At 51.9% G+C, this 19,765-nt stretch overlaps 2 protein-coding genes across 3 annotated transcripts in view; both read left to right on the forward strand.

Moving 5' to 3' along the window:
* Positions 1-5,345, forward strand: SESN2 (sestrin 2). 2 transcript variants are annotated; one of them, XM_058040188.1, is made up of 9 exons: positions 1-62; positions 815-1,009; positions 1,364-1,546; positions 1,799-2,008; positions 2,344-2,494; positions 2,659-2,774; positions 3,112-3,302; positions 4,133-4,277; positions 4,360-5,345. In XM_058040188.1, exons 2-9 carry the CDS (start codon positions 896-898, stop codon positions 4,444-4,446), a joined length of 1,197 nt encoding a protein of 398 aa, XP_057896171.1. In that variant the 5' UTR covers positions 1-62; positions 815-895; the 3' UTR covers positions 4,447-5,345. The 2 variants fall into 2 exon arrangements, with proteins under 2 accessions (XP_057896171.1, XP_057896169.1); XM_058040186.1 differs by lacking the exon at positions 1-62 and adding an exon at positions 554-682.
* Positions 5,346-7,181: 1,836 nt separating this feature from the next.
* The window catches only part of PHACTR4 (phosphatase and actin regulator 4), a 48,961-nt gene continuing 36,377 nt past the window's right edge, over positions 7,182-19,765 (forward strand). Inside the window, exon 1 of the mRNA XM_058040355.1 lies at positions 7,182-7,219. The gene's annotated coding sequence lies outside the window, so the exon portion shown is untranslated. The remainder of the gene's footprint in view (positions 7,220-19,765) is intronic.

A 19,765-nucleotide genomic window follows, 5' to 3' on the forward strand; every position in this document is an offset into this window, starting at 1 on the left:
GAGGAGCTGAGGCTGCCCGGGAGCTGGCGAGGGGCCCCAGCGCCTTCATTCCCCTGGGAGAGGTAAAGCGATGAGGATTGGCTTGGGTGGGGGTCTCCTTCACCCTTCCCTGCTGCGGGAAGGATTCCCAGCCCTCCTATTCCTGGTGCCTGATGGGGATGGGATGCTGAGGATGGGATGGAGAGGGGTCACCCACCCCAGGAGGATCCTTGTGGCATTGGGGGGGGTCGTTCTGGAGATTAGGGGAACAGCTGTATTTCACCCTGGTGTTTGCTTGCCCTGCCTGTGCCTCAGTTTCCCCACTCAGTCAGACACATCTGTGTTTCCCCTGCGATGCAAAGACTCACACCCTTGCCCTGGCCGACCCCAGCATTCTGCCCTGACATCCCCAGGGCACCTGGGCCCTATCTCAGCGCCCACATTCACTGCTCCAGATGTTCCTCCTCAGGCAGAGATAGCGCCGTGGTTTCGTCACTGCGCTGGGGGCTGACCCCCATCTCCTCCTCCCTCGCACTGCAGAGCCCAAACAAACAACCCAACCCACAGGCCGAGCAGGACGGGCTGTGTGGGTTCTGCCATGGAGACCCCCGAGCCCCCTGTGCCCCCCGGGGCTGGCAGGGGGGGCACGGGCCGCGGGGGCCCCCGGCGGTGTCCGTTCCGGAGGCAGGGCGCTGCCACTGGGGTGAGGATCCAGCCTCGGTGCTCTTGGGCTCCTGCGTGTTGGGGGGCGTCTCCATTTAGGTCAGGGGAGGTTGGGAAGGGTGGGAGCCAACAGCTCGCAGCCCTTCACTTCTCTCCTCTCCTCCTCGCGCAGATCCCGCAGGAAGGCGGGGAGAGCAGCCTGCACCAGCTCCTCGAGGCCTTCGTCTCCGCAGGCAGGGTGGACCACGTCGCCATGGTCATGGGGCTGCACCCCCAGTACCTCAGCAGCTTCTGGAAGACCCAGTGCCTCCTGCTGCGCATGGACGGGCCCCTGCCCTACCACAAGCGCCACTACATTGCCATCATGGTGAGCAGCGGGGCCCTGGGGTGCTGTGGGGACACAGGGGCTGCCTGGGGTCCCAGCACTGCTGCTCAGGAGGCATTTGGGACTCCAGAGATGGGCCCCTTTCTGATCTGACATCCCAAACCCCTTTGGGGCTGGTGCCCACCCAGGGTACCCCAACACCCTCCCTCCAGGCCCTCTGGAGCACTGGCACTGATAGTGAGGGGGAAAATCCCCCTGTCTGGAAGTCACATCCCCAGGGAAAACCCTCCAGGAGTGACGTGGGACGCGTGGGCTCCCTGCCTTGGCTTCTTCGGGGGCTTGTGGCAGGGTGGGACCCCAGGCGGGGCTGGGGCTGACCGCTGGCTCTCCCCGCAGGCTGCAGCCCGGCACCGCTGCTCCTACCTGGTGGGGCTGCACATGAGGGAGTTCCTGCAGACGGGGGGCAGCCCTGCGTGGCTGCAGGGGCTGCACTGTGCCCCCCAGAAACTCCGGAACCTCAATGAGATCAACAAGCTGCTGGCGCACCGGCCCTGGCTCGTCACCAAGGAGCACATCGAGGTGAGAGCTGGTGCTGCCAGCACAGATCCCCCCAGAACACACAGACTGATCCCAGGGGTCACCTCCTGTGTGCACGGCCCCCAGGGTTTAACCCTTTCAGGGCTGAGGAAGGGGTGGGAAGGGGTGACTTGCCCCTGACAGGTCTATGGGTGAGGCACTTCCCAAACACTCCTGTATCCCTGCCCCTGGTGTGCCCCAGCACTGGGCTGGGGTGGGCTGGGGGGTCCCTCCAAGCCCTGCTGTGTGTCACAGGCACTGCTGAGGCCGGGGCAGGACAGCTGGTCGCTGGCAGAGCTGGTGCAGGCGCTGGTGCTTCTCACCCACTACCACTCGCTGGCATCCTTTGTCTTCGGCTGCGGCATCAGACCCGAGGGGGAGCAGGACGTGGGGAGCAGCTGCTGGGCCCCCTCACCCCACAGCAACAGCAGCCCCGCCTCTGGGGACAGCGTGGGGGGCTCTGGGGTAAGAGGGGCTTTGCCTTGCAGGGTGTGAATGTACCCTGGGATGCTTTATGGGGCTGCCCCTGGGAATCACAAATTGGCTTGGATGGGAGGGACCTTAAAGCCTGTCTTGTTCCACCCCCTGCCATGGGCAGGGACACCTTCCACTGTCCCAGCCTGCTCCAAGCCCTGTCCAACCTGGCCCTTAACACTTTTAGGGATGGGAGCTGCTGGAATCTGGGCAGGACCAACCCAGAGGGAGATGCCCAGGGGTTCCCCCAAGTGCCAGCAGATCTGGGGCTGGGAGCCCCTCTGGTCGACCAGGGGCAGGGCTGACCCTGCCCTGTGCTTCCCCAGGGCACAGATGCCATGCAGGAGGTGGAGGTGCTGATGGAGAGGATGAAGCTGCTGCAGGAAAACCAGCTGGAGGAGGACGGAGTCACACAGGAGGAGATGGCAACACGCTTCGAGCTGGAGAAGACAGAGAGTTTGCTGGTCCCTTCCTCAGGTGAGGAGGTGCAGGGGGCAACTCTGGGGACAGGAGGTCCCCGTGGGCCAGGGGAGCCCGAGGGGGGGAAAAGAACCAGAACCTGCCTGAGGGAGAGCAGGATCAGCTCCCCAGTGCAGCGCTGACTGCACCTGGGCTCATGGCTCTGCGTTGGTGCCTTGTAGATGTTTTGGATCCCTCGCTGCAGTCCAACATCCGCTGCTTCCTGGAGGACCCTGAGTTCGGATACAAGGACTTCACACGCAGGGGGGAGCAGGCCCCCCCCACTTTCCGTGCACAGGTGGGTGCTCAGCAGTGCCTCAGCTCTGGGGGTGCCTCCTGTTTATGCCAGGGCTGTTCCCAGGATTGAGGATAGTTCAGGTCGCCTCTCCTGGCTGTGCTCCCTCCAATTGGCAGACCCTGAAACAAGAGGAATAAAGTCCTTGACTCAGGATAAACCAAATTTAGCAAAAAATCCACACCATCAATGTGTTACCAACACCCTTCTCATTCCAAATCCAAAGCACAGTGCTGGAACAGTGACTGAAAAGAAATTAACTCCACCCTTCCTGAAACCAGGACAGAGGGATCCCCCTTTTCCCCACCAAACCCCTACCCTAGCCTCCTTTCTCCACCAGGATTACACATGGGAGGACCACGGCTACTCGCTGATCAACCGCCTGTACCCAGACGTGGGACAGCTCCTGGATGAGAAATTCCAGGTGGTTTACAACCTGACCTACAACACCATTGCCATGCACTGCGGCGTGGACACCTCCGTGCTGCGCCGCGCCATCTGGAACTACGTGCACTGCGTCTTCGGCATCCGGTGCGTGCCCGGAGGGGCTGGGCTCTCTGCTCCTCCTTGGGAAGAGCCAGGAGCAGCTCTGGGTTAACCTGGCTGGGCTCTCTGCTCCTCCTTGGGAAGGGCCAGGAGCAGCTCTGGGTTAACCTGGCTGGGCTCTCTGCTCCTCCTTGGGAAGAGCCAGGAGCAGCTCTGGGTTAACCTGGCTGGGCTCTCTGCTCCTCCTTGGGGAGGGCCAGGAGCAGCTCTGGGTTAACCTGGCTGGGCTCTCTGCTCCTCCTTGGGAAGGGCCAGGAGCAGCTCTGGGTTAACCTGGCTGGGCTCTCTGCTCCTCCTTGGGAAGGGCCAGGAGCAGCTCTGGGTTAACCTGGCTGGGCTCTCTGCTCCTCCTTGGGAAGAGCCAGGAGCAGTTCTGGGTTAACCTGGCTGCGCTCTCTGCTCCTCCTTGGGGAGGGCCAGGAGCAGCTCTGGGTTAACCTGGCTGGGCTTTCTTTCCTGCCTTGGGAAGGGTCAGGAGCGGCTCCAGTGAGTTGTCTGGGTTAGAGCACTGCTGCTTCCCTAAGGCAAAGTGGTGCTGGTGGCGGGCTTGGCTGAGGTTCAGAACAACCCTGGGAAAGGAGAATTTAATACAAAATTACAGTAAGGATGGTCAGGCTCTGGCAGATTTTGCCCACAGAGGTGGTGAAATCCTGGAAGTGTCCAAGGACAGGGCTTGGAGCACCCTGGGACAGTGGAAGGTGTCCCTGCCATGGCAGGGGTGGGACTGAAAGGGCTGTAAGGTCCCTTCCCACCCAAAGCACTCTGGATTCTATGAGTGCACAAGTGTCTGCAATAACACATCCTCCTCTCTCCAGCTATGATGACTACGACTACGGGGAGGTGAACCAGCTCCTGGAGCGCAACTTAAAGGTCTACATCAAGACAGTGGCCTGCTACCCGGAGAGGACAACCAAGCAGATCTACGCACAGTTCTGGAGGCACTTCAAGCACTCGGAGAAGGTGCTGGCCCGTCCCTCCCCCTGCAGGGTGCTCAGGTGCTGGCCCTGTGCCTGGCCCTTTTCCTGACCCTGCTCTCCTGTAGGTGCACATCAACCTGCTCCTGCTGGAGGCACGCATGCAGGCAGCTCTGCTCTACGCCCTCAGGGCTGTCACCCGCTACATGACCTGACCTGACCTGAGCTGCTCTGCTCCTGCTCCTGCTCCTGTCCTGGCTGTGCAGGAACAGCCAGGGGGCAGCTGGAGCCCTGGAATTCCACTGCACTATTGTCTCCCTGCTTCACTGGCCTAGAGCTGTGGAAGTGGGAGCTTCCCTGCGCTTTCTCCCCGGAGAGGGGAGCCCCAGGAAGCTGCTGGTGCTGGAAGACCCCAGAGTGCTGCCCTGGGCCTGGCAGAGCTGCGAGGGCTCTGCTGCTCCGTGCCTTTTTGGGGCTGGCCCGAGCGGAGCCAGACTGGGATGTCTGTGGCTGCAGTGCTGGTGTCACACCCTGTGACGTGTCCTGGCACCAAGGCTGCCGCCAAAGAGGACTGTCCCCCTGCCCGAGATGGCCAGAGGATGTCATGGCCTTCACCCCTGCCTTTTGGGTCCTGCTGTGCTGGGAGACACAGCTGCTGGTGGGGGTGCTGCCTCGGCACCCCCTCCCCACCTTTCTGCCTCATCCCCTGTAGTTTGGGATGTGAAGTGCCTTTAACCTCAGTGCCAGGGCAGGAGCAGGGAAAGGGTAAGAAAACCTGAGTGTGTTTTACACCTTTTTGCAGTTTTCCAACCACTGGCACATCTCCACTGCCTCAGCTTCAGGGGCTGAGGTGGGGAGCTGTGCTGGGGCATGAGGCTCCCTCAGCCCCTCTCGTGTTGTGAGGGTGGCAGGGTGGCATGGGCTGCCCATGGCTTCACCCAGATCTGCCAGAGCATCCCCAGCAGCACACAGAGGTGCCTCTGGGGAGCAGGATCCAGGGCCAGCAGCATTGCCACCCTTGGTTTGGCTGTTGAATGATAGCTCCAGTTAAGTTATTTCTAATTTTTTTTTTGATGTATTAACTTCTGACTAGGCATGGAAATGCCTCTGTAACTCTGCTATTGATCTTGTTTGAAAAAATAAAATAATTATTTTTTAATTCTTTTTCCTGTTTCACTTTCCCCTTGGTCAGCCCAGGGGCTGTTCCTGTGTGGCAGGAGTGGAGTGCAGGCTCTTGCTGCTCTGGGGGTACCCAGGAGCATCCCCGAGCTGGCCAAGGGAGGGTGCGGAGGTCGGAGTCCTCCCCGTGCGCCCGAGAGGGATGGGTTTGGCTTCAGTAAACTCTCCTTGTGGTGGCCCCTTCCTGGGAAGGCAGATGGAGGCACGGCACTCGCCCCGTGTGTGTCTCCACGGGATGCTCTGACCCTCTGCAGTGGGGCTGGGGGGCAGCAGGACACCCCAAGCCCACGATGGGGAGCCCAGCTCTTATCAGGGTGTGGGCAGGAGCCCCTGGGAGCTGCTGATAAGATCCCTGGGGAGGGGCCAGCGCTGCAGGGAAGGTGTGTGAGCCTTGAGCCTTCCTGAGTGCCTGAGGAGCCAGGTCTGGCTCTGGGGCTGCTCGGGACCCTGCAGGGAGACGGAGACCCACTGTGCTGCCCCTCTGAGCACGGGGAGGGCAGGGGGGCCTGAGTTTGCTGGGGATGCTGGGGCAGAGTCTCTGTTTTGGGGGAAAGAGGTTTGAGGGCAGCTTTTCTGGGGAAACTGAGGCAGGGGGACAGGGCTCCCTGGGCTGTGCTGGTTGTGCCAGAGTTCCTGGTGGGGATAAGAGCAGAGCCCCCACAAAGTGCTGTTCTTTCAGGGTGTCACCCTATAGCTCCAGAGAGCACTGGGGGCACCTGGGGGGCTTGGGGAGCTGAGCCAGCCCTCGGGTCTCCTTTAGCCCCTGCCCTGGCTCATTGCATCACTTCAACCCCCTTGGTTTTTTCAGTTGGTCACAATTATAAACCAATAAATTCTTCATTTAGTGCATTACTAAAGCCTGCAATTTGTGTACACATCTATAATTTATCCACAGCTTTCACTGTTCTCTTGCAGGGCAGGTGTGTTAATAATCTCCCTACCTGTAGCTGATAGTTATGATCCCAATAAATGCCTTCTTTTTTTTTCTCACTGCAATTGCCCTCAATTTAAAAACATAACGTGTTAGTGGTGTTTAACACACATCAAAGCAACAGGAAATAATAGTAGTGGTGGCAATAATAATAATAATAATAATAATAATAATAATAATAATAATAATAATAATAATAATAATAATAATAATAATAATAATAATAATAATAATAATAATAATAATAATAATAATAATATTTTGTGCTGAAGGAACATTTTACAACTGATGGAGCCCGAAGTGCTTTGCAAAGGCGGCATCCCTGGGGCTGAACTGCCCTCGCTGTGCAGGGTTCACGTGGGGCTGGAGATGAGAAACACCTGAGTGTGGGCGGCTCATTCCCGACAGGTGCAGGCAGACACCTGGATCCGCTACATGGGCTGAAGTGAACAATCACAGAGCCCAGGCGGGGCCGGGCCTCGGGACCCGGTGCCAAAGCCCCGCAGTTCGCTCACGCCCTGACCCCAAAATCTCATCCTCCCACCCCAAACCCCCATCGCCAGTCACTCCATGGCCTCAGAGCCGCCGTCCAACCTCTCCCAGCACCTCATCATCCCCCTGACGCCAACGCTGCGAACGCCCCCAGCCCCAAATCCCGTTCGTCCCCCGTCCGGGGGGCGTGTCCTCCGGGTCGGAGGCGTATCCCCATAGTTCCGGGGGGCGTGTCCTTGCGGTCCGGGGGGCGTATCCTCCTGCCCAGAGGGGCGTGTCCTCCCGTCCCGGGGCCGTGTCCTCGCCGCCAGCACTACATTTCCCGACATGCCCTGCGCACGGCTTCCGGCGGCGCGTCCCGGCAGCGGCGGCGGCGGCCGCGGCAGGTGAGGGAGGGCGGGCGGGGGCCCGGGAGCGCCGGCACGGCCGGGGAAGCGCGGGGGAGCCCCGGGCCGGAGAACCGCGGCTCGGCCCTGCCCCGCTCCCTGCCGGGGGGCAGCGCTGCGGGGCGGGGGCGGTCCCGGCCCCGGAGGGGAAGCGGGGGCGCCCCGGGGATGCCGCGGGAGGGCCGGGGCTGTGCGGGCACCGCGCCGGGGGCGTCCGGGCAGCGGCTCGCGGGTCAAACGCAGCCTCTCGCTGGCTCCGAGTGCGAGGAGCGGAGTTCGCCGCTGTCCTGCGAAGGGCGGTTCGGGAACCCGGAGCGGCTGGGGCTGGCGCTCCGGTAAAACCCGGCTTGCGTCCCCGCCGCCCTCCCGTGCCTTGCCGTGAGTGTTTCCAGCTTCCCCAAAGTTCCCTCTGAGGCAGCCCCGTTGGTATTTCTTTGTTTGATCTCTCCTGCCGTAATGTTGACTGAAATTTGAAACGTCCCCGTTGTGCTTTCTGGCTTAATTGTTCTTTCCCTCTGTTTGCACGCAGATGAATTATTTACCTCTGTGCCTTGCATTGGCTTGTGTTTGTCCAGGTGGAGGTAGGCGAGGGCTTGGTGCCCTTCTCTGGCACTGAAATGCTGCAAAAAAAAGTAAATGAAGCGAGACGGTGCTCAGCTGAGGCTGAAATAAACTGAACATTGAAGTTTCGTGATGCTCGTGTATTTCAAAAGCAAGTCCGGTGCAGGATCAGGGAGGGGGATTGATGAAGCTTCCCCAGGCCACTCTTGGTGGGTAAAGGATGTTCAGCTGAGTTAGTTTGATGTGCTGCAGAGGATGCAAGGAGTGTAACCAGATTCCTCTCCCTGCTGTGATTTCCTCAGGAGTGCCTGGTGCTCTTCAAGCAGACCTTTTAAATGAATCCAAACTGCTTTCAAGAGTAGACAATACCTAAAATCGGCAACTTACATTGTTTAAATTCCTTTTTGTGAAGGAAAGGGCAAAACAGAGCCAAAATGAGGTCGATTGTGAGGGACTGTCACAGTTCCACCAGCTGAAGCTGAGTACCTGGACAGTGATGGTAACAAAAGCCCTTTCTCATTTAGAGTAGGTTTATTAAACCCGTTCTTGCCAGCAGTGCTGGGAATGACTGCGCTGGTCTGTCCCAAGTCAAGGTGGTTTCAAAGTGTGTCCTTTCCCAGGTGATACTCTATTATCTGATAATGTATCAGAGTGTTTTTGCAAGGAGCATTTTCTTTGTGGATTAGCAGGGACTGAGCTGTGTCTGAGGCACAGAGTGTCCTCAGCCCCTGGGAGATGGAGTGGGAGTCCTGTTGGGAGCGTGGGGCAGTGCCACAAACGAGGGGATGTGATTGCATCCTCGTTTTCATGCTGTTGCATCAGTGGTTATACAGCCTTCTACTTCATTCAGTCACTGGTTAATTTCATTTCCAGTTCAATTTGATAACAGTTTTGAGAGCCAAATCATTTGTATTGAAACAAATGGCTTCTATTTTCATCAAATTTCATTGTGTTTGGCATGTGTTGTAGCATTCTATGTATTAAAAACTGCTGAGGCTGTGGTTCCTGCAGGTTAATTAGCTGGTGATGAATATTTAGTTACAAGCTGTACAAAACCTGTGTCTGGGTACGTAGGGGGGGGCTTAAAACAGAATTGGGCTTTTCTGGTTGGTCTCAGTGATCCTATGAGTGAAGAAAGCTGCAAATATCATTGGGATCATTTGGATTACCTCAAAACATGTCATTTTTCAGGCAAAACTGGAACTTTGGGCTACAGGGAATCTGGTAGGACTATTGGGGGAAAAGATATCATCTTGCTCCTGCATCCATTAAGGTGGGAGTGAAGATGCTCCAGGTCATTCATAATCAGTTCCCTTTAGCAGTGATTTTCTGCATACAAATGCCAGGTGGGTTTATTTTTCTGAGTGTGAGAATGCTTTTATTTTTTGCTGGCAAGTTTAGAGCCTGTAGAAAACTAACGTATGTGCAACTGTAGCAGTGTTGGGCCTGGGCTTTGTGTCGAGGGGAAAAAAGCCCTTTCAGAGATCTATTTTTATCAGTTAATTAGTCGCTGTTGCTGACGTGTCAGCGCTGTGGTGATAACTATTCCCAGTTCTTCCCTGCACAGTGGGGTCATGGTTGGGCAAGGAATGCAGCAGCCAGCATGGCTGCTCGGCCCCATGGCTGAGTTTAACTCCTTCCAAACTGTGCCCCTCAGTCCAAGGGCAGATTCCGTGGGAGCAGCTGGCACACAGCTGAACAGAAGTTTGTCAGCCTTCAGCAGAGGTGCTTTCCCATTGCTGACTGCCCTTCCTTTTTCCTCTGCCCAGAGGATTTACTGTATCTCGTACTGTAGCAGCTGAGGTGTGGAGGTTGGTGTGATTTTCCAGTGGCTGGGTGACAGGCCTGGAACCAGAGGTAAAAGGCTGCAGCTTTCCCAATTCTTGCTCTTATCTGCTGATTTTGAATGACTCAGGACGGTTTGTCTGGCTTGGAAGGTGACCAGGCAGAACATGTAGTGATTACACACTGGTATTTTGCTTCTTGTAGATGAGGAGTTGCTGTTTTCCTGATTTCAAAATGACGAAGCCCTTAATCTGAAAATTCTTGTGTTGTTCATCCTATTGCTTGTGGTGTCACTTGTTTTTGATCCTCAGCTGTGCTGAGATAGGGAGGCAAGAGGCAGCTTTGGTCTCAGCCGTACCCTGCTTGTCACTGCCTGAATTTCTTTGTTTATTGGTGAATCTCTGCTCTTTCTGCTGGGGATGGGATGGGGGAGGGAGGACTCATTATCTCCAGAGAGAGGCTTTAAATGCCATTAGCCAAAAGAGCAGGCTTCATCTCCTAACTTGAACGAGTTGAGAGAAATAACACAAAGCACTGGTGGCAAAGATATGAAAATTGAGAGCAGTCCAAATGGTTTCTCTCTGCTGAACCCTGGAAATAGATTTATTATTTCTTTTCCCTGAGCCTTTGGCTGGTAGCAGCTTTGGAGGAGTGAGGGAAGGGGTAAACAGATTGTTAACTTTACTCTTTAGTGTTTCTGCTTTTTGCATACTGATTCCAAAGCACAGCTAGGAATTGCTCACCTACCAGCTTCGTGCAGTCGTGATGGGCAATTCATTATCAAGGACTAATTAACCGCAGCTGCTTGGTGTCATGGGGCAAAACAAGGTGCATACTGATGAGGTCGATTTGTGCAAGCCTGGCACTTCTGTGCAGTCGGTGCCTTTTGAAACACTTTTAGGAAAGATCATTGGACTTCGGTAAAGTTTACTGCCGTTAGAGGTTTGAACCTTTTCGCTGTCAGCTCCAGAAAGCCGCTGCTAAAAGCAGGAATCTCTTGGCTGCCAGTACCTAAAGGTTTTCCATTAGTTAACCAAAAGTTAACCCCTTTATTACAGCTGTGTTGCCACAGACTCAATTGTTTAAAATACATCAAGATTAATCCCCACCATTGATTTAAACTGTAGGCTGCCCCATATGGGCTTCCTTCATCACCTCACACTTGTCTGGGAAGGGTGAACCTCTCTTAATGTGCTTTTCTCTCCCTTGGCTTTTAAGGGTGTAATCAAGAAAAGTTTGGCCCTAATCATACAGGAAAGCCTTGGTTTGTAAACTTGGATCAAAGTTTGAGAGGCACTGGCTCGTTTGGTGTCTGCGCAGTGTTTCGTGGTGGGCCACGCTCAGACCTCTCGCTGTGTAAACACTGTGTTGCAGAGGATGACTTAGCAAAAAAAGAGATTATTACTGGATGTGGCCTTGAGGTTGGGATCACAAGCTGTGTCTCAGGCTGTGCTCGTGGAGGTGAAGCTTCCAGAGGTGTTTGTGGACGGGGGATAAAGCCAAAGGTTGTTGTCTTTGGAGGATTTGAGCTTTGAACAAAGCATGTCACTGTGCCAGTGTTCATGGGACTCTGGCTGTAGTCACATGCCTTTGAAGGTTGCGTTCTCTTGACTAATCCTTCTGTCCCACTCAAAATCAGGTCTGGGATGTGTGTCACCAGCTGAGCTCGCTGCTGTGGGTCGGGGGCTCGGCCGTTCTCACTGTGCCTGCTGGAAAGGGGCTTTGGGCACTGCTGTTGCTGTGTTGGCAAGAGCTCCCCTGCAGACGCACAGAAGTGCTGCTGCTGCTATCCATCCCTCTCCTCTCCAGAGCTGCCTAAAAGTTTTTGCTGGTTTGCTGCAGTGCCAAGATCCACAGGAAGCAGGTTTGCAGGTACAGCTAACACCTGCCAGCCTTTGGATCCCAGTGCAGGGGAGGCTTAAGTGGGTTTGAGCAGGGATGGGGGCAAGGTCAGGAGGATTTGAGCTGATCTTTGCTGGCTGCATCAGATTCTGTGGGAATGCATTTTTAAAGCTGCTCTGCTGCGATGCTGACAGTGGAAATCTGGATGGATCCACAGAATATCTGCTCTGTGTTCCTGGATGGATGACCTTGTGCTGATGAGGTTATCTTTATCAGCTGGGACTAAGGAGGAGGATCATTACTGAAATAGTGATGTCAGATTTGTGCTAGTAAATTTTGGCTTTTATTTTTGGCAATATTAAGTTTAGCGTCTGTTGCAAACCAGGTGAAACAGGAGAAGCAGGAGAAGAGCTGTCACAGAATCATGGAATATGCTGAGTAGGAAGGGAACCCATCAGGGTCATGGAGTCCAGCTCCTGCTAGATTTGTTCCCTTGTAAAGGGTGTTTGTGTGATGCCAGAGGAGAACAAATAATTGTGGGATGAAGGATTGTTATGAGGCTGCTGGATCCCCAAAATCAATGTGACACTAGTGATTACACTAACCAGTATTATTCCACATCTGCTTCTAGCTTCCAAATGAAGCCTTCAATCTGTATTTTAATGACTGTGTTCTCTCTACTTATCAACTGTGAGTCCAGGGAAAATAAGGATGCTCAGGTGGACAGGAGGCCTGGTTTAGCTCCCAGCTATGTTGCTGTTGTGGTGTTTGATGTCAGGCAAGTCACTTTTTCCTTGTTTCATCCTTCTGTCTATCCTCTCCAAAATTACCTGTGGTTAGTGAGGATGTCATCCTCCTGTTTATAGCTAGAGGGACAAATTAATTCATCTCAGCCTTAAGGGCCATAATTAGCAGCCAGGTTCTACTGGTCTAGTCCCATCCTGTTCTGTGTCATATGGTGTGTAGGTGGGCCCTTTAGTAAATAGAGTATGAATAACAGGAGGAAGTGTTTGGGTATGTTGGGTAAGTCCAGCATCAGCTGTGTTCAAGGAATTGTTTCTTGATTTTCACCTTGTCCTGTATTTTGTGAATGTGTAATTTAATGTTTTAACTCTGCAATGTTTTATTTAAATGCATATTCAGGGTTCACACTGGGCTTTCCTGTCTGTGGATCTTGCTTTTTGTATTAAGTGCTTTTGCAAGGGGAGATGTTTGAGAGCTTTTTCAGTGAAATAGGAAAAAAAAAAAGTTTGCCTTGATTCTACAGTAAATTCCTGCTGCTCTTGGGAAGTGGGATTTATAAAGCTGCTGGGCTGTATTTCAGCATGGAAAGGGAGGTGGGGGAGAAACTACCAGAAATTCATTTCTCCTTTAATACGGAGTTGTATAGGTGATACTGTTGCATGGAGAGCAGCAGTCCTTGCATAAGCACTGGATAAATTAACATTTCTAACTAGTAAATTTATGGATAATCTCTTCTTTTGGAGGATTTATTTAGATTTGAGAGCATTAGCCTCTGGGAAAATTAAACCTCTTTTAAATCCACTTTGTTCAGGGACTAGAGAGAGGAACTGCTGGTAAGCCCTGCCATCTTCCTCCCGCGTTTCTCTGGGCTTGATTGGAATTGCAGTGCAGGGACACAGCTGGTCCAGAGGCAGCGGGGCTTTGGTTTTAGCTGCTTTATCCAGTTGTGGCAAAATGGATTTGGAGCCTGTTTGCTGTTCCTGTAAGGGGCATGTGCAGCTTTAAGTGCTGCCAGAACCAAGAGAGCCCCTAAAACAACCAGCCCCAAAGGTAAGAAAGATGAAATGTTTGTGGGACTTGAAATGTCTGGATAAAGCTGTTTTTCTGCATGATGTCACAGTTTTGAGGGGCCGGTGGTGACTGAACTGTCAGTGTGCTGGCTGCTGCTGTGCCTGCTGAGGTGTACCTTCGTTTCAGGTGGCTGATTCATGGCTCTGTGTATTTAATCATAGTTTCTATAGCAGTGAAATCTTTAACAAGCAGGTGGAGTTTGCTCTTAGTCCATTGCGGGTTCACGTGAATGTCGTGGCCGATTCATTCCTGTGTTCTTGCTGAGCAGAGTCATTTCATAGGGGATAACACTGAAGGCAATTCTGTGTTTCTGGTGCATGTAATGAGTACTGAAACAGCTCTTTCATTTTAATAGTATCACTGTTTTTAATATTATATTGTGAGCATTGCTTTGTCCTGTCATGTGTGGCTGCACTGCTGAGTAAATGCAGAGTAGGATTCCTTATGCTGATGTGAATGTTTATCTTACTACCTTTTGATTGTCATTTAAGATAATTGAACCTGTGATTGTAGACTTTAGTCTTCCTGTGTTCTCCACAAATGCATCCCTCAGGGTTTCATATTACCTGTTGTCTCATAATGTGACTGTGGTTTGGTCCTGTTGTACTGAAAGCTCAAATTCTTTAATTCTTCGGTATTTCCAAGGTGGCTTTGGTGCAGGAAGCAGTTTTCATTCTTAATGCCAGCAGCAAGGGGCTTGATTTGCATCCTCAAGATAATGTGGGTAGTAGTTTTGTGTGGATTTAGAGCCACGTGTTGCGTTACTCTGGTGTCCTACAAAATATGTTGTGTTCTTGAACTTGGATCAGAATGTTGATCTGGAGAAGGGCCCTGTTGGGTCCCTCAGTGGGATGAGAGTTCTCTGGGATGGCTGACAGTGCTGCTGATGAGTTTGGCTTCAACAAAACTTCATTTGGAGCTGGTGCTGAGGTTGCTTTTGGGGAAGTGTGACAGTTTAACATTTGCCTGCGTTGATCATACCCTCTTCATCCTTGCCCTCTTTTGAGCGTGAGCACTTTAGAAGCAAATAAAGCTTCCTCATCAAAAATCCCCATTCTGATGTGGCATGTCACTTGCTTGTGACAACTATTTCAGTTGAAACAGGAGTGTGTTGGGAATGGATTTGTATCTCCATTAAACAGGAGGGGACCGTGTCCTTTGCCAGGAGTCTGTCGGAGATGCTGAAATGCTGAAAATTGTTGTGTTGAACTTGCCGTGCGTGGGGATCAGCAGCAGCAGGCTGACTTTTGCCCAAGTGAATGTGTGGGGTTGACCTGCTGTCCAAAATGCAGCACTAAAGCACTTGGGAGTGTAGTGCATGGGGACCTGGGGTGGTGGATGCCAGCACTGCTCAGCTCTGGGAGTGCAATTCCTGCCTCCTCCTTCATAGCGAACGGCTCCTGTTTTATTGTGGGTGTCCCTTGGAGCTGGAAATTGGAGAGGCTTTGCCTGTTAGGCACGCTGTGTGCAGGTGAAATGGAGGTCCTGGTTTATTTGCCATTTCTGCTAGTGTTGAAGGCAGGAACACTTTGTTCCCTGCTTTTGATTGTAGCAGTTTGGAGTGCGAGATCTTCCAAGCTTAATTTTGTGAATCTTTCTCACAGTTGCAGGCTTGATCGTGGAATTTAGTGTCCCTGCAAGCTTAGTCTTCAAAAGCAATTCTTTCTTGGGAGGCTGTGTTTGTGCTGGCTGATAGGAACCTAGCTCGACTACCTGTAATCACTGTCTAGGTTTGTAGTAGCCATTGTGGGGTGAAATGTTTGCTGCCTTGCAGCAGAGTGTTTGTCAAATAGTCTCATTTAGTGCACCCAGATTTTTAACAGATGGGACAGATTTCTGTGAGCCTGGGCAACCACTACAATTGCTTTGCAAGGTGAGACATTTCTGTTTTGATGGGTGGGAGAATTAATAACGCTGTGTGATTCATTCCAGTGATGTGTCTAGTTTTGGATCAGATTTGGATTTTTTGTAAAGGATATTAGCATTTGTCTTCAGAGAAAGCTAAATTGAAAGGCAAAAGATGACAGAAGCAGTTCCTGAGCTGATAGGATGAATGAATCTTGTGGCTAGAGATCCCTGTACACTTGAGGGGACTGGGAAAATTGGTCTAGGGCAACGTGATGAGTGTGCTCAGAAACTCTTCCCTTGTGCTTGGGGTGCCAGGAGGGAGAGAGTGGCGCCAGGGCAGTGCAGTGTGGAGAGGAGGGCTGTGGGACACCAGCTCTGCCTTGGCTCTGCAGGGACAGTGACTGAGCACAGCAGGAATCTGTCCTGATGGAAGCGTTCTGCAGATGGCCAGACTTGCTGAGCAGCACAGGAGCCACAAGCCCAGGAGCGGGGAAGGCAGTGTCGGTGTCTGCTGCTTTTGGAGCTCGGTGTGCGCTGCAGAGCAGCCTCGGTGCTGATTCTGTCTTTGCAAAGGCAGCAGTGTCTGAGGGAGTATTCAGCCGTCCCTGGTGGCCTCTGTTTGCCTAGCCCTGTTCCTGCTGTGAATCTGAGGCCGCCCTAAATGCCACCACACTTGAGGGATTACAGGGCAGGTCCAGCAGGAGGGAGCAAGGCAGAATTCAGGCTCCATTTTAGTGTTTTATTGCCTGCTCTTGGGGCTATCACTTCCTTTGCAAAGGAAGTGATTTACTTCCTGCAGAATTGCCCTGGACATAAGTAGGGTGTGCAAGAAAGTGAAAATCTCTGGTGATGACTGAGCTGTTCCATGTTAAATTTAATCATCTGGGGACATGTGGGGCAGGTGATGCATTAGTCAGATCTCAGGATGTGATCTGCCAGTGGAGGGATGTGGTCCCCAAAAGCCAGAGAGTGCCTGTGTGTTTTAGCAGATTGCAGTTTAAGTGTGCTAGAGCGAGTCTGAACTGTTTTTGTGGCTGGAGGATTGCTGGTTTATGTCGTGATCCCTTAACAAAACAGCTCTGATGGAGGCAGCCTCTGCCATCAGGCTTTGTGTCTCAGCAGGACAAAGGCTGTGCTGGAAGCAAAGCGGGTGTCTGTGCCTGGTGTGTCCATCTGTGCCGGCTGGGAGAGAGCTGGAATTTGGAAATGCTCTTAACTGTGTGGGGGGAGCAGGTGGCTTTTCATCCCCATGAACTGTTTATTCCGGTATAGATTGGGGCAGGGTTCTGTTGCTGCCCATTGTTCCAAGAAAGTGGGAGGAATGAGGGGTAGAAAGCGTGGAACTGGTTAAACTGGAATTCCTGGGTAGTGCCTGCCCTTGAGTTATGATCAGCGAGGTCCTGCTTATTTCAAAACAGAGAGCTGAGAAATCCTGCTGCTTTGGGATCAGTTGGTGCTTTAGGGTTTTGCTTCTAGGTGTACTGGAGGAGTTTAAGAATAGTTTTGTAGCAGATAACTCAAATCTTGTAAATATGAGTAAACAATCTTGGTTTGTCACAGACGCTCTGAGATTATGCAGGGTGGGTTCTCATGGCTTGGTGATCAAACAGCATGGGGAGATAAGGGTGGCACCTTCCCTGGGGTGTCTGCAGTGGGACAAGGGACAGAGGAGTGGGCAGGATCTGTGATTCTGTCGGGTTTTCGAGGCTGTTTGGTGCTGGGAAGGCTGACTCGATGTCCCCACTGCAGCCCTGTGTGGGGCTGCAGCTGTGTGAACTTCCAGAGGTGCTGTGGCTGCCGAGCAGCTCCTGTGCATTCGCTCCCTTCCCTTGTTCTCCAGCAACTGCTGTGGCCCACGTGGCAAACAAATTGAGGAACTGAACTGCGTCCAAGCCAGCTGCTTCTGCACCAGGCTGGTTTTGGCTGGTGATCTCTGGGTCCTGTATAGGGAAGGGCTGGGAGCTCCTGGATGTACCTGGAGTGCTCCTAAGGCATGTCTTGTGGAGCATCCTCTGCTTGTGAATCCTCATGCTGCGTATGGAGAGCCACGTCCAGCACCCTTCCTGTTAATGCAGCCCATCCCACGGCATTTCCTCAGCTCCTGTGCCTCGAGAATGTTGAGACGTTGATGTTGTCTCTAATTTTATAAGTCCTCTCTGCTCCTCGGTGTTATAATGATTCCCTTGCTTAAATTTGCACAGTTGGAGAAGAGCATTTTTTCTTGGTTGCCTTCCTGGCTCAGGTCAGCTAACCTGCCTGCAGGGCACGAGGAGAGATTTGTCGCTTCAGTTGGGTGTTTTTTCAACCATTGTTACTGTGGAAGGTCCTTTTGTGGCTGGAAAGAAGCCCTGATAGTTTTGTTGAGCTCTTAATGCAGCTAAATGTGTTGGCTGGAAAATGTCATTTCTAATGGAAAGTTAGAGTGGTGATGAGAGAAGAAAGCTGAAACATTCCTGTTCTTGGGGGAGTTCCAGGAGATTACTGTCTTTAAGATTATCCCATTTAAGATTTAATTAACGATTATTTGGAGGAGTGTATCAGACCAAAACCTAAAAGATGAGTGACCATGTGCTGAGCAGCATAGTCCAGTGGAAGATGTCTCTGCCTATGGCAGAAGGTTGGAATTAGATGATCCTTAAAGACCCTTCCAACCCAAACCATTCCGCGATTGTGTCCCTGCCCGAAAGCATTTGTAAGAGCAGCAGGAAAGGCACAACTTCCACCTGAGATTAAAATCAACTTTGGCCCAGTAGGCGAGATGGCTGCACTAAGCACCATCCCCAGGCAATCAGTGTTGCTGCTTCATAAACTTTGTGCACAACCATGAGAACTACAAAAGATTTTTTTTTTTTTTTTTTGTTTCTCATTCAGAAGCTTTATGAGCTTATTTTCACAATGGGATGCCTTGCTGCCTACACTTATGTTATAAAGACTGCCAGATCAGTAGTGGGAATTAATTTCTCTACTGTCCTAGTTAAAGCATGGGCACCTTTTTATTAAAGCTGGAGCTTTGCAAGAAAATAATTGCCTGAGGAGGGCTTCTTCAAGGAAATTTGATATCTTAATCAGAAATAATTAGAAATTATGCTAGTGAATCTGTGAAAGAAAAAAATAATGCTACAACTGAATTTCAAAGTACCTGAACCGCTTGGCAAAATCTGCTTCAAAAGGTGAAATGTAATGCTCCTATAGATTCAGTGATGGAATTCCAGAGTGTTGATTCAGAAAGAGCTTTAATTTCAAACAGGTGAGTTGTTCCCAGTTAAAAGCATTGCTCTGTGAGTTGACAACACAGCATAGGTTTCCTGTATCTCGTATTTTTTCAAGTGGGAACGTTGCATTGCCTTTGTGGAATTTGATTACAGATGCCTGGTTTATGTGCTGGAACATGCAGCAGGGAAGGCATGGAGTTTAATCTGATTGCACAAACCCTGTGGGCTGTTTATCCTAGGAAGCAGTTGGGCATTCAGGGTGCTTTGAGAAAGACCCTTATGGCAGGATTGCAAATTCAGCTCTGCTGCTGCAGGATTTTTGGGAGGTCAGGTGAGCTTTCTAACAAATTCATTTTAGTGCTTTGATGGTGGTTAAGCTCATTCCTCTCACTTTTTAAACAGAGGCAAAAAGAAACACTTTCCAAATGGGCTCTGCAGTGGCAGAGAGGAAAAGTGGCCTCGTTCTGGGGAGGAAATGGTGGTTGCAAATGAAATTGTCTATCGAGTCATAATTGCAGGGGCATGACCACAGCACCGAGCGAGTACTCTGCTGCTAAGTTTTTATTCAAAGTTTGATGAAAATAGAAACCACAAAATGAAGGCAGAGGTGGTTTGAATTTTGCCCCAGAAGCCAGAGGTAAATAAGTAGCCCTGTTATTTTGTGCCTTTTGGGGGTGTGCTGCAGAACTGACACAGATTATTACGGCTCAGCTGGTGCGTGCAGCCCGCGGTCCTCAGCTGCTCCCCGAACGGTGGGTCCAGGACGAGAGGTTTGCTCGCTGTCCCGGGAGGTGCTCGAGGCACAGCTGCACTGGCACTCTGCTCTGCTCGGCAAGGTGGTGAGTGGTCACAGGTTGGACCCGATGCTCCTGGAGATCTTTTCCAGCCTCAGAGGTTCTTTGCTAGAGCAGTAAGGGTGCGGGGTCGGGAGTCCCACTCCAGTGTTCTGCACAGCATGGCCGTGAGTACTTTTAAGCCTTGCTTTTGCCCAGGTGTCGGAAAAAGCCGCTCACCTTCCCCATGGTGCTGCCCTAGAGGACGCAGCTCCCTTCCCTTTCCAGTTCCTCTCTGGTAACCTTATATTACTGTGCCACCCACAGGCAGCTACTGAGCTGCTGGAAAACATTTGCTGTTTGCATGGGGAGCCACTTATCAAATGTTCAATCTGTGACAAAAAGCCACCGGTTTCATTGACTGTAATATGAACTCTATTGAGGTTTTCAGTCCTGGTTATTCCAATTTTCTGTTTAAATTGCACATAGAGCTGTTATGCTAATGTCTGATTTTTCCACTTCTTCCACAAAACCCGTTCCTTGTGCTAACCAGCTGCTGTGCTCCTGCTCAAAGCCACTGCTTCCCAACAAGTGCAGAAATGCTTATAGTGTTGAGATCCTTGGAAAGAGAGGGAAACTGCTGGGCTGCTAATTAGTGGTACACCCCATTAATTGGCATGTTGCCACATTAGGCTGCAGAACAACTGGGT

This window comes from Melospiza georgiana, chromosome 24 (assembly GCF_028018845.1).
Source record: "Melospiza georgiana isolate bMelGeo1 chromosome 24, bMelGeo1.pri, whole genome shotgun sequence".
NCBI lineage: Eukaryota > Metazoa > Chordata > Aves > Passeriformes > Passerellidae > Melospiza > Melospiza georgiana.